At 41.3% G+C, this 12203-nt stretch overlaps 1 protein-coding gene across 2 annotated transcripts in view; it reads left to right on the plus strand.

Annotated features, from left to right (window-relative positions):
- The window catches only part of Fbn2 (fibrillin 2), a 204779-nt gene that overhangs the window by 120225 nt on the left and 72351 nt on the right, over positions 1–12203 (plus strand). For both annotated transcript variants that reach the window (XM_027400938.2, XM_035439034.1), the window contains exons 20-25: positions 747–866; positions 6222–6359; positions 6869–6919; positions 7371–7496; positions 11225–11452; positions 11940–12065. In XM_027400938.2, the coding sequence (XP_027256739.1) occupies positions 747–866; positions 6222–6359; positions 6869–6919; positions 7371–7496; positions 11225–11452; positions 11940–12065 (789 nt within the window). The remainder of the gene's footprint in view (positions 1–746; positions 867–6221; positions 6360–6868; positions 6920–7370; positions 7497–11224; positions 11453–11939; positions 12066–12203) is intronic.

Raw genomic sequence — 12203 nt, forward strand, 5'->3', positions numbered from 1 at the left:
AGAAATTGCTTAGATTGCTGGTATATTATTTGATTTAAGACAGAAGGCAGTATTCATGGAGTCCTGCTGAGTGCAATCTAATTTATTTTCTTTGTATTTTTAATGGTTCGAGAGATTAATTTTAGGGCCTGGGAAATGTGCTCTACCACCAAAAAATTTCCCCGTACTGCCCCAGCTCTAGTTTTCCTAATTTATGTCTTACCAAAGTTAATTGTGTAAAGTAATTCATTAAGTAATCATGTAACTTGTAAAGGCCCCCAGAAAGGGAATGGTGGATGGTGACTGGAGAGAATTCTGTAGCCAGGATGAATATCCCAGTCCTTGATTCTCATTTGCCCCTAGGAGTTCAGAATTAAAGCCAATATTGGTATGCCTTTGTCTTCAAACCTCACCGAACTATAATCAACCTTTGTTGTGCCAGTGGATTTCACCTGAGTTACAACCCATTAAAAGAGCAAACAAAATCAACCAGCTATATGTAGTTACAGTCATAGAAGGGGCACATACTGAGCCCTTTTCCAAATAGACTGTTCCTAATGATCCTATGGAGTCTCCAGTCATGTAGATGTGTAACCAGGCTATAGAACACGTGTCTTCATTCCCCACTCACTTTAGGCCTTGTAGAACCATATTAAAATTATAAAAGCCAAGTTTACCAGACATTCTGGCATAGAGAGGCTTGCTGGAATAATATTTTCCAGAAACACATGGCAGCTCTAACGGAATCTTTTCCTTCTGGATTGTAGATGTAAATGAATGTGAGAGCAACCCATGTGTCAATGGGGCCTGCAGGAACAACCTTGGCTCTTTCCATTGTGAGTGCTCGCCCGGCAGCAAGCTCAGTTCCACAGGATTCGTCTGCATCGGTGAGATTCCTACAGGGATTCCCTGTGAAGGTCATCCCACACCTCAGCCTCGCTGTGGTAGAAACAGAACTGACAACAGGAGAACAGAAGAGCAGACGTTAGGCAGGCTTTTAAACAGTTCTGTTGCCCCCTTTCATGCCAGTGGATACACGATGCTGTGTTTGTAAGCATTTCTGTATAGATACATTTCTTACCCTTCAAATGCTTCAAGCACTGGTACCGTCAAATCCTTATCACAGATCTTTCCCTTCTGTTGTAATCAGAGACACAATGGGATTTGGATTCAGTTCACAGGACAAGAATTTGAAAAATTTTAAACATGAATGCATGGAGGGAGTTTAGTATTTTCCTTTCTCTCATCCATCACAAGTTGATAGGCTCCAAAGAAAAGAAGATAAGTCTTTCTTTGGCTTTGGAAAATCTCTAGGGATAATAATATGACTCAAAACGTCTAAGGCCAGTTCTTTTATTCTGATTTTATTCCAAGATAGGACTTTGATGTATAGCCCAGGCTGGCCTAGAACCTGATGCAGAGCAGGCAGATTGGGAATTCACAATTCCTCTGTCTCAGCTTCACAGATCCTGGTATTGCAGGCTGGGGCCACCATGCCTGCTCAAGACCAACTCTTGGTAATGACACAGAATATATACAGAGCAAGGTAGTCTGATCTAGGAAAAAATGTCATGTATAAGGGAAAGGTCTGCTCAGTCATTTCTGCCTACATCTAGCGGCATACCTCCATCCCCATGGCTACCTAATGACCACCTTAAAAGGAAAATTTACATAGTGCCATATAAATGGGCAAGTTCTTGTTTGTATCTAGCCAAAGTAAATTATTGATTTAATAGTTAAGTAAAGATACCAGTATTTTCATCATTGTCTCCATAAAGAGTTGGGTGCTAGCTTACCTATTCTATTTGTTTTTAATTAGAAATGACCATGGTCAAGATTATCAGTGGAACCCACGTTGGAGTTACTCATGTGTTCATTTCCTAGTGAAACGTGGCCACTGAAATTTGAGCACTGCTCGGGACTCCATTTTTTAAATCAGTGCTTGGGGTGTGGGGCTAGATCTGCAAGGCAGAAATATTTCTGCTAAAGCACAATTTCCAACTAAGATGGGGTTATTTTTATTATATAAAGGAAATGAATTCAGCATTAGTCTGAGAAAGCAATCTGTATGCCACTTGAGCATCAAAGACATCCTCCTTTCTGACTCATCATATAGACTTTTATCATCTTGGCCTTTTGTCCTTATAGTTATTAACGAAACAAAGACATTTTATGCCCAAATCATAAAGTCATTCTTCTACTTGCCAACAACTAAATACCACCACATTTCCCCAGCCAGTTTCTTAAGTTTTTCATTCATTGTGATAAAATTTGAGAGTTTCCATTGGTTTTCTCTTTCCACCGTGGGAATCCCAGGAGTAGAACACAGGTCACCAGGCTTCTTGGCAAGCACCTTTTCTCCAACCTACCTTGAACACATTTTCAATGGGGCTATCTAATCAGTGATTACCCTGCCACCTCTAGTGCCAGGGTCTAAATCACTAGAGAATGGAAATTCTACTTTGTGGTTACTAATTTAAAGTTAGACCATCTGTGACTTCATTGGGTACTAAGAATAGTTGTGGAGTTTGAGTTAATCCCTTCAGATATACTAACAATGATCTTTAGTGGTTTGTAAATGTTTAGAAGACTCTTGTATCCTGGTTAGCAAACGGCAGAAGGATGCATTTGATTCACCTTTCCTGAATTTCTATGCTCTAGTTCCATAGTGCCCTATAATCCAGACCTGTGTCTTTTTCCTGGGTCTGCATGAACTCTTGCCTCATGTCCATAGCTCCCATGGACATAAAAGAGCAGTAGGTTCCCTGCTGTTGGAGCCCACTGTCTATTGCTCATGGTAGACTACTAGCAAGGAACTCTGTCAATCACTTTCTTAGAATTTGCAGTGTGTACATCCCAAGACCAACTGTTTTCAGGCTCTTTTTTTTGTTGTTGTTTTTAATTTGTTTTGCTATGCCATTTTTAGCCTCCTGGCCTCCAGAGGGAAGTCTATCACCAGTTGGTTCTTGATCTCTTTGCCTCCCTGTGTGCACTCACCCCTGTTCCTCAATTCCATGGATCCACCCTCACCTTTCCATTAATTCCAGGCTTGTGTTTCTACCTGGCTGCAACTGTTTCCATTTGGATGTCTCAGGACATCGCAACAGAGCATGTCTAAAACCAGGGTCTGATATTCAAACTCGATCCTCTTTCCCGGACACATTTTTATGGCAGCTCCATTTTTTTCAGCTATCACCCCAAATTCTGTTCAGCATTGATGCCTTACTCCCCAGCTTCACGTTGAATTGATAACCACGATCTATTGATTTTTCTTGCTGGTTACTCATATTTTAGCCACTTTTCACCGCCACCCATTATTTCTCTTTTAATTTTATATTTCTTTTATGTTAGCTTAACATAGTAATAGATTTCATCACAGCATCTTATACACACATACTACTTTACTGTGTACTTATTCATCACCCACTGTCCTCCAATATCCTAGTCACTATATATCTACACAAACTGATTCATTCCCTTTTCCTAATTGATCACCCTTTCTGCTTTCCTAATATATATATATATATATATATATATATATATATATATATATATCTGGGCAAAGGCTTAAATTTCATTGTTTAGTTCTCTTCTTAATACTGTTGATTTCATTTTCCCTTTACCCCCAAACATCCCATCTACATTCTGTTTCTCCATAGCCCTCAGGTAATCTTTTGGAAGACAAATCAGCATGTGCCATTCCTTTGTGGGAACTGTACTGATAAAAACTGTAGTTCCTCCATTTACTCAGATCAAGGTGGCTGTCCTTGTGAAAGCCTTTGTCACCCTCGTGACACCATTCCTGCTGTGACCATCCCCCACAACTCTGCCTGCTACCCTTCCACACTGAGCCACACTGGCCTTTGCTCATGCATGTCCAACTTATAACCACTGTACTTGGTCTGTGTGGTTAGGATGGTCTTCATCCAGGTCTGTGCCTTGTCCTCTTCCTGTTTCTATTAAGCTGTCAGAGTCAAGCTTCTCTGAGCATCCTGGATAAAGTCTCAGCCTCTCTCTCTCTCTCTCTCTCTCTCTCTCTCTCTCTCTCTCTCTCTCTCTCTTTCTCTCCCTATCTCTATCCATCTCTATCTCTCTCTCTCCTCAAGATGTTTACCCTGACTTATTTTATTCAGAGATTTTAATTAACCCATAATCAAATCTCTACACCTATGCCTGTGTGTGTATATAAACATCATGAGGGGAGTGTCAGTGAGCTTCTAATTTGTGTCTTGGTGCAGTACCACCCTAAGAAGTGAAGTGCTGCCTGGTGAAGGCCTAGAATCTGACTGCACTGACTTGATCTTGATGGCAGCACCAAATTACTTGATTGAGTAGATAGAGAGACTCTGGATTGACTTGGGTCACTAGCCTAGTGAGTAGTAGCAATTGTTATCCCAGGTTATCTAAGTCTGAGTAGCCAAAGCCAGGATGATAAGTCAGTCATTATATGGATAATTAAAGATTTAAATTCATGATCTTACAGCAGGATCTGTTTCCTCTGTGTCATGGCCCTTACAGGTATAAACCTGTAAAGAGTGTGTTCCACTTGAGAAGGGATAGACGCTGGCTACTGGATCAGCCTTCCTAGAGTGTATAGAAAATGTCCCAAGCCAAACACTGCCCCAAAGGAAAAAGCAAAGACAAAGGAAAGAGCAAAGAAACTGCCCAGCTCCTCCTCTATCCTCACCCAGCTCCTCCAATTCCCTCAGCTTCTCCCGCTCTCACCCCACATCCTCACCCAGCTCCTCCAAAAGCCTCAGCTTCTCACGCTCTCACCCCACATCCTCACCCAGCTCTGCCCACACTCTCAGTTCTCCCTCCACCCTCATCCAACTCCTCCCACACTCTTGCCCACAACTTTTTGTATTAGAGCAAGGAAAGACTTGTTGCTTTAGCTTCATCTCTGTCCCCAGAGGATGTGGGCCATGCCAACTTCTTGGGATGCGCCACAGCCATCATAATTACTTCTCTCATAGTTTCCCCTCTGGATTTATGAAGTCCCTTTGGTTTATGTTTTATTGTTGAATTTAGAAGGAAAGCTTTGCAGATAGAACTAAATGAGATAACAAGTACTGTGGGAATATACTTCGATATTCCCCAGTTGTGTGCAGCAATACATTCTTAAGGGATTATTATCAGAATCATCTGAGGAGACTTTCAGGAATGCAGGTTTCTTAGCTGCACACCCAGAGCTGTGCATCGGCAATTAGTCAGTTTTATTGCCAGTATCATACACACTTAACTGAAAACAAAGAAAATTAAACATGTAGCTGTAGAGGCAGTCAGCATTTACCCTGTCGGCTTGGAATAAACTCATTACCGCTGCTACTTCGGAATCTACTATCATCTATTCTTTGTTCAATTAAAATCTATCACTCTGTCCAGAGCTTCACTGACCACTGACCATTCCCTTTGCCACATGTGGGATCAAAAGCTAGATGTCAGTGGTAGCTCGATAGGATTTACCATTTAAAAAGAAAAAGTTAAATGACATGTGGAAACGTTGTAAAAATTAGGGTGGCTATTTCAAATGGTCAGATTGTGACATTTTTGTATCTTGTTTATGTGGCTCTCTGCCCTCAACTCATTGGTATTTTTTAAAAAGTATATATTAGTAAGTATTGGAGATAGAGCTAAAACTACAGATAAGTATGCAGGACAAAATACAAAAAAAAAAAAATCCTTGTATGACCAAGGGATGACTGGTATGTGTTATCGTCATATAATTGTCATCTTTGGGGTTTGGATATTTTTTAGTTTTTTTTTTTTTTTTAGTTATTAGTAAAATAAATGTCTACAGTTAGGGAAATACTGGCTCTTCTAGAATGTAATGTAGATTTTGACTGGCTTGTTCAGTGAAGAATGAGGGAAAATGAAAATGATAAACAATTGTTCTTAACTATCAAAGCACATAACAAAGGTTGTTCCTTTCCACCTGTGGTGTTATGGTGTTATCATGGCAATGCACCATATTCCTAGTACTAGGATAAACAGCTGGGCAATAGTGATTATTTCTCTATAGCTTATTAGTGGATACACTCTCATTAATGGCCACATTGTGTGAGATAGTGCTGTTCAGGTTGACTTATGCCGCAATCAATATGTTCCAAGAGTATGGCATAAAAATGATTTAAGAGTTAATACTCTTACATCATTTTACACCGTACCACATCCCTTTGGTGTGCACAGAGTTCATTTTCTTCCAAGATAAGAGCTTCTCAGCCTCTCCTATTCCTTTTCAGACAGCCTGAAAGGGACATGCTGGCTCAATATCCAGGACAACCGCTGTGAAGTGAACATTAATGGAGCCACCCTCAAGTCTGAATGCTGTGCCACTCTTGGAGCTGCCTGGGGGAGCCCCTGTGAGCGCTGTGAGCTAGGTAGGAGCTTGACCTGGCCATCAGAGCTATTGATTGGAATATCATCAAAGGACATTACTTCTCACAGTGTGTCTTTAGTAGGGAAGACTGCTATGTTGTCTTCTCTCCAAAAATGTCTTCCCAGGTGAAATTCATTCTCCTTAATGCTCACACATTTAAGTGTGAGCAGACCTTCTTAGTGTCTTAGACATAGGAAGAATATTGGCTCAAACCCAGTATCTTTGTTTGGATGTGTCCCAGAAGGGCAGGATGGCCTTGTCCTTGAGGCTTTGATTCGTTTGCTTTTATTTCATTTGTCAGTTTGAGCAGAGAGGAATTGTCAGAGACATAATTTCAATCTGGGTCAGCACTGATGGCGTTGCCACAGCATTTGGAGAGCTTTCTGAACTGAAGACAACTGGTCCCTTGGCCTCTGAGACCAAGCTTCCGTTTTCAGTTCCTTCATACTAAGCCAGACAAATGCAGTCTTTTTTATAACAAAGTCAGATTCTGTCCTGTTGTTCCTACAGACGCAGCTTGCCCAAGAGGATTTGCCAGAATCAAAGGTGTGACTTGTGAAGGTGGGTGCCATTCTTGAATATGTCAAATCCTTAGAGAAGTGCCCAAAATTAACTATTTCCGGGCTCAAGGAGCTAGTCACTATTTTCAAGACCCTTGAAATGTCAATTAAAATAACGCAGTGTAATCAGCACAGTGCTCTTAGGAAATACCTCAGGTCCCCATTTCTCCTCTTTATATAGTTCATAAGGAAGTCCCCAGTCCTCAAGGCACAGAACAGCTGGCAAGGGAGCATGTCTGGACTGTACTTTTATGGACAGCAAGGCTATGGTCGTCTGCACAGCTGGTGCCCGGGAAAGCTGGTGGCTACATTGTGGAATATTTTTGCTTAAACTAAAGTAATAACCCACACCACCATGTTGCAGATTGAATACACTACACAGGAAATGAGGCTACACCTGCTTTTTCAATTTGTAAAGTCATTATCCTTCTGCTTACCACGTTTCCCCACAGATGTTAATGAATGCGAGGTGTTTCCTGGCGTCTGTCCAAATGGACGCTGTGTCAACAGCAAAGGCTCTTTCCACTGCGAATGCCCTGAAGGCCTCACGCTGGATGGAACTGGCCGTGTGTGTTTGGGTAAGATGCAGGCTTTCCTGTCCACATGCATGAAGTTAACCAGCAGCTTGTTGTTTTCTGGGCCAGTCCAAAACCAGAGTCCATACTGGAGACTTTTGCTTTGAATGAAATGCTGTTTGAGAGGAAAATCACTCCAAGATATTGAAATATGTGCTCTATTAAAATAGTTTCTGTTTAAAACATATTTTTACAACTAAAAAGAAAAACTGTCACTTAAGCTTTAGTTTCTGATACTTTAGACAAGTTGAGTTATTTCCATTACATGAATAGAAGAAAGCTAGGCATATCTCGAACCCAGAATTGAAAAAGTTAGCATGTTAGCATGTACTAGCTCACTGCAACTGCACTTTCTTGGTAAAGAGGGAAGGGAGGGGCAAAGTATCTTCCTGCTCCCTCCTCTACCACCATTAAAGTGTAAATTTTCTTAGTGCTTTGTTTTCTACAGATCTAAAATGCATAGATCCCTTGCCAACACTATCTTGATGGTGGCCTGGCCTTAGTCTTTAGCAGTGCCATAGCTGTCAGAATTTGAATTTCATAATGGAAAAAAGTTTTCACTTACTTTATGTTATATGTGAGCAATAATTTTTCTTTGATAGATAACTTTTCACAATAAGCTGTGGGGTAGTAAAGCTTTTGAAAGGACTGGAGTTGGCTCAGGACACCCCAAGATCAAGTTCTCAGCTCAAGGGAGATTTGTTTGCCCCAGAGGAACAAAGACAGTGTATAAGAGACACAGGAGACAGAGAGAGAAAGGGGAGCAAGGGAGAGTGAGAAGGGATATTTGACCTGAAGGCCTCTGGATAGAGAGGAGACAGACATGACCCATAGGCAAATGGCAGTTTATAAAGGGGAAACCTGTGTTAGGATGGGTTGGTATGTGTTGATTGAGCATGTTACTTAGGGTAGCCAACAGAGGGCTTTTGATTGCTGGACTTCAATACTTTGATAGCTGGACCTTGGTGTCAGCCTCAGGAGTAAGAAGTGACCAAATAAGGGAATAGACCTTGGTGGCTAGCTTTCAGATTGTAATCTCACAGTTTAGCAAGGGAATGCTAAATGAGGGAACAGGGCAGAGTAAGACCTGCCAAAGCTGTGTTTGCCATGCTGAGGTCTACTACTGGGGCCTTCCATTTTAGTCTGCAAACTATTTCTGTGTAAATTGTTGTGTTTAGAACTTAAGAAGGTAGACAGAGCATGAACAATGGTAATGCCATATTAAACAATCTTTAGGTATTTAAATGTATCAATAGTATTTTTCACTAGTGGTTAAGTGGTAGTTAAATCTGCAATACTATAGTTGAATTTACTATAACAAAGACTTTAAGTTAATTTTGGCAGCATGTTTAAATTTGGATGGAAAGCAGTGATGTGATTCATATGGAATCATTTTGAAAGTATATATTCAACACGGAAAATAGGATTCTTTACATGTTTGTATTTTATTGATTTACTTCTTTGGGCATGTGTGCATGTCTGAGCACATGTGTATATGGGTGACTTCAGAGTATACCAGAAGTCAATTTCTGGCATCTACTGATGCTCTCTTTTTGAGTCTTGAGTCGAGTCTTGATTCTCTCTCTCTCTCTCTCTCTCTCTCTCTCTCTCTCTCTCTCTCTCTCTCTCTCTCTCTCTCTCTCTCCACCCCCTCTCTCATTTTTCTGACATATGGTCTCTCACCAAATCTAGAGCTTGCTGTTTTGGCTAGTCTGGGTGGGCAATGAACCCCCAGAGCCTGCTAGATTACTGGTGTAAACCACCACACCTGGCTTTTAAAGAGATTACTGAAGATCTGAACTGAATGTAGGTCCTCATTCTTGCACAATAAGTCTTTGTAGTGATTTTAAACAAAATCCTGGATTCTTGAGTCTTGTACTTAATGAAAGCCTTTGTCAGCACTTGAATTGTTATAAGTTGATTTATTCTGAGGATGGAGAGGATTGGCATGTGACAATGTGAAGATGCTGAGAGCAAATTAGTGATAAGTCACCACAATAGAGCTTCATTTAAAATAGGGATAGCCTCTCAAGTGTTTGCAGGAGGTAAGGTGACTTAAATGAGTGAAGTACACTGGGGAGCTGCAGCAAACTCCCAGGTTCCAGGTTTCCATCTTTGTTTGTTTGCAAGCCAGTCAAAGCATTTACATGTCTTTTATTACCCATGCTCTGGCCATTTCAGTACCTAGTGTAAATACTGATATGAATATAAAGACACAGAATTACTCTCCCAGATATAAAGAATTTGTTCATTCTTAGTTCATGTACCCATTTGTTCTGGTTTCTCACAGAATGACTTCTGAGCAGAGTTCTTCTGTGGTCCTCAGGCCACCTGTACTTAACTAAATCTTTGCCTCTTATGAAGATCCTTCCTTCCCTGGTGGCAGTGCTGGGTGAAGCCATCTCAGAGAGACCAGTGCTTGGGAAGTTGTGCTAATTAAACTCTAGAAAGTGGCATAGCATATGGCTTTTGCTTCATGTTCATGTAGAAACACAGCATGGAAGACTCAAAATGAAACTTTACCATGCTTGCCCTTAAGAAAATTCATTTTCTCAGTTTTGATTTGTGGAAATATATGCAACTCAAAGTTAAAGACAGATGCAGATATTGGTGTGACCTCCGGTTGAGAACTCCAAAGACTCAGTGTTGACAACAAATGAAATAATAAGCCTGTCTCTTTGCTATAGTGACTTTCCATCAGAGATGATCTTCCCTTTGCGAAGCAGTTCTCAAGCTCACTCATGATGTCATGTCTCAGGATGCTTTCACCAAAAGAATCACTTTGTTTGTCTAACAGATTCTTTTCTGAACCTGTTACACATTTCTGTCATTAAGCAGTGTGTGGTTGTAGGTCTGCCATCACTTTGTTGACCAACACATGAGCATATTGTCATTAGACCATACTGGCTATACCTGTTTTGTTGCAGTTCCTTGTTGCTCTGGGTAACTCAGGCTAAGCTCTAACATACAGTTTGGTAGAGTTTGAAGTTAAGAGGAATATGCTCATTCATTTAAACAAATGATTTGGCCCCTTTATAGTGAAGAAGTTGATGAGACTGCATGGTTCAGGAGAAAACCCAGATCCAAAATTTACAATAACAGACTAAAACCCATTTGAAGTAAAAACATGTTTTAGGAAAGCAAATTTAATGGGGTTTTACTAAGTTGTAAATGGGGTGCAGCAATGATACTGTTGACCATTGCTATGTATGACTGGACCCTGACAGGACTGACTGAACCCTAACAGGGCTAACAGGATCCTAATAGGACTGCTGTAAAATGATTTAAGATGATGAAAAAGAAGAGTCCATCATTAAAATTATTTTTCTTGTGAGGAAAATGTAAGACCATGATCACTGCTAGGACATGGAAGTGCCATATAGTCAGGATAGCTTTTTTGGGTTCCTTGTGAGAGTTTAATAACCTGCTAAGAGCCCCACCTTTACTCTCCTCCCTAAATGACTGTTACCATGGAGTCCATTCAAGATGGTGACAGACAGATTTCTTATTTTTAGTCTACCTCTAGGGCCACTGTCATGCACTGCTTTCTTGAGATGGTTTCATCCAGCATTGCCCTTGAGGAAGACAGAATCTTTAGGAGATGGGACAGTCTTAGCTGAGCACAAGTAGCCTGAGGTTCACTGTGTGTAAGTCACTGACCAGACATGATATAGGGATGTTCAGTGAGTGTTCCAACTTGGACTCAGCCTGCACCTGTCCTCTCCATGCAGATATCCGCGTGGAGCAATGCTTCCTGAAATGGGATGAGGATGAATGCATCCACCCCGTTCCTGGGAAGTTCCGCATGGATGCCTGCTGCTGTGCAGTTGGGGCAGCTTGGGGTACAGAATGTGAAGAATGCCCCAAACCTGGCACCAAGGAATATGAGACACTGTGTCCCCGAGGTCCAGGCTTTGCTAACAGAGGGGACATCCTCACTGGACGTCCATTTTACAAAGGTAACTGCAAGCGAGTCCCTGGCCCGACACACTCCCAGAGCACTCTCTGAGAATTGTTTGCAAGCTGTGATTTGTGACCAACCCAAGGAACCATAAACTACATGTAAAAGATAGTATTGATAGAAATCTGGGAAACAGAATGTTTATCATTCACTTTCTGTCTTTCTACTGTCCCTCTACTTTCTTTTGGCATAGCTTGAGGAGAGATAGCCCTGCCCACTTCCTCAGTAGCAGAAAGATCTCTGTTCCTGCTGTTCTTCATAAAGGAATAGCCAGGTATATAAAAGTGAGACTCAGATGAGGGTGGAGAACCCCTTCCATGATGACACGTTTCCTGTGCCATCTCTGTAGTCATCGCAGACCCCAGAAGCTGTCCCTGTCCACGGCTGCACAATTGTGGTCTATGGAGATAAATTTTTAAGTTAAGACAGTGGAGGGACTCATTCCTGCCAACCAGCTCCACAGTTGGGCTTCATTCTGCTTTCAGATATCAATGAATGCAAAGCCTTTCCTGGGATGTGCACCTATGGAAAGTGCAGAAACACGATTGGAAGCTTCAAGTGCCGTTGCAACAATGGCTTCGCCCTGGACATGGAGGAGAGAAACTGTACAGGTAGGATTGTTTTTCTCCATCAATAAATCCTAGCTTTCCTGCCTTTGTGATGAATATAGAGCCTTCAAAAGCCCACCTTCTCAGTGAGAATATAATCTCTCTCTTTCTCCTTCTCTGTCTGTCTCTCTTTCTTTTATT

This window comes from Cricetulus griseus, chromosome 2 (genome assembly GCF_003668045.3).
Source record: "Cricetulus griseus strain 17A/GY chromosome 2, alternate assembly CriGri-PICRH-1.0, whole genome shotgun sequence".
Taxonomy (NCBI): domain Eukaryota; kingdom Metazoa; phylum Chordata; class Mammalia; order Rodentia; family Cricetidae; genus Cricetulus; species Cricetulus griseus.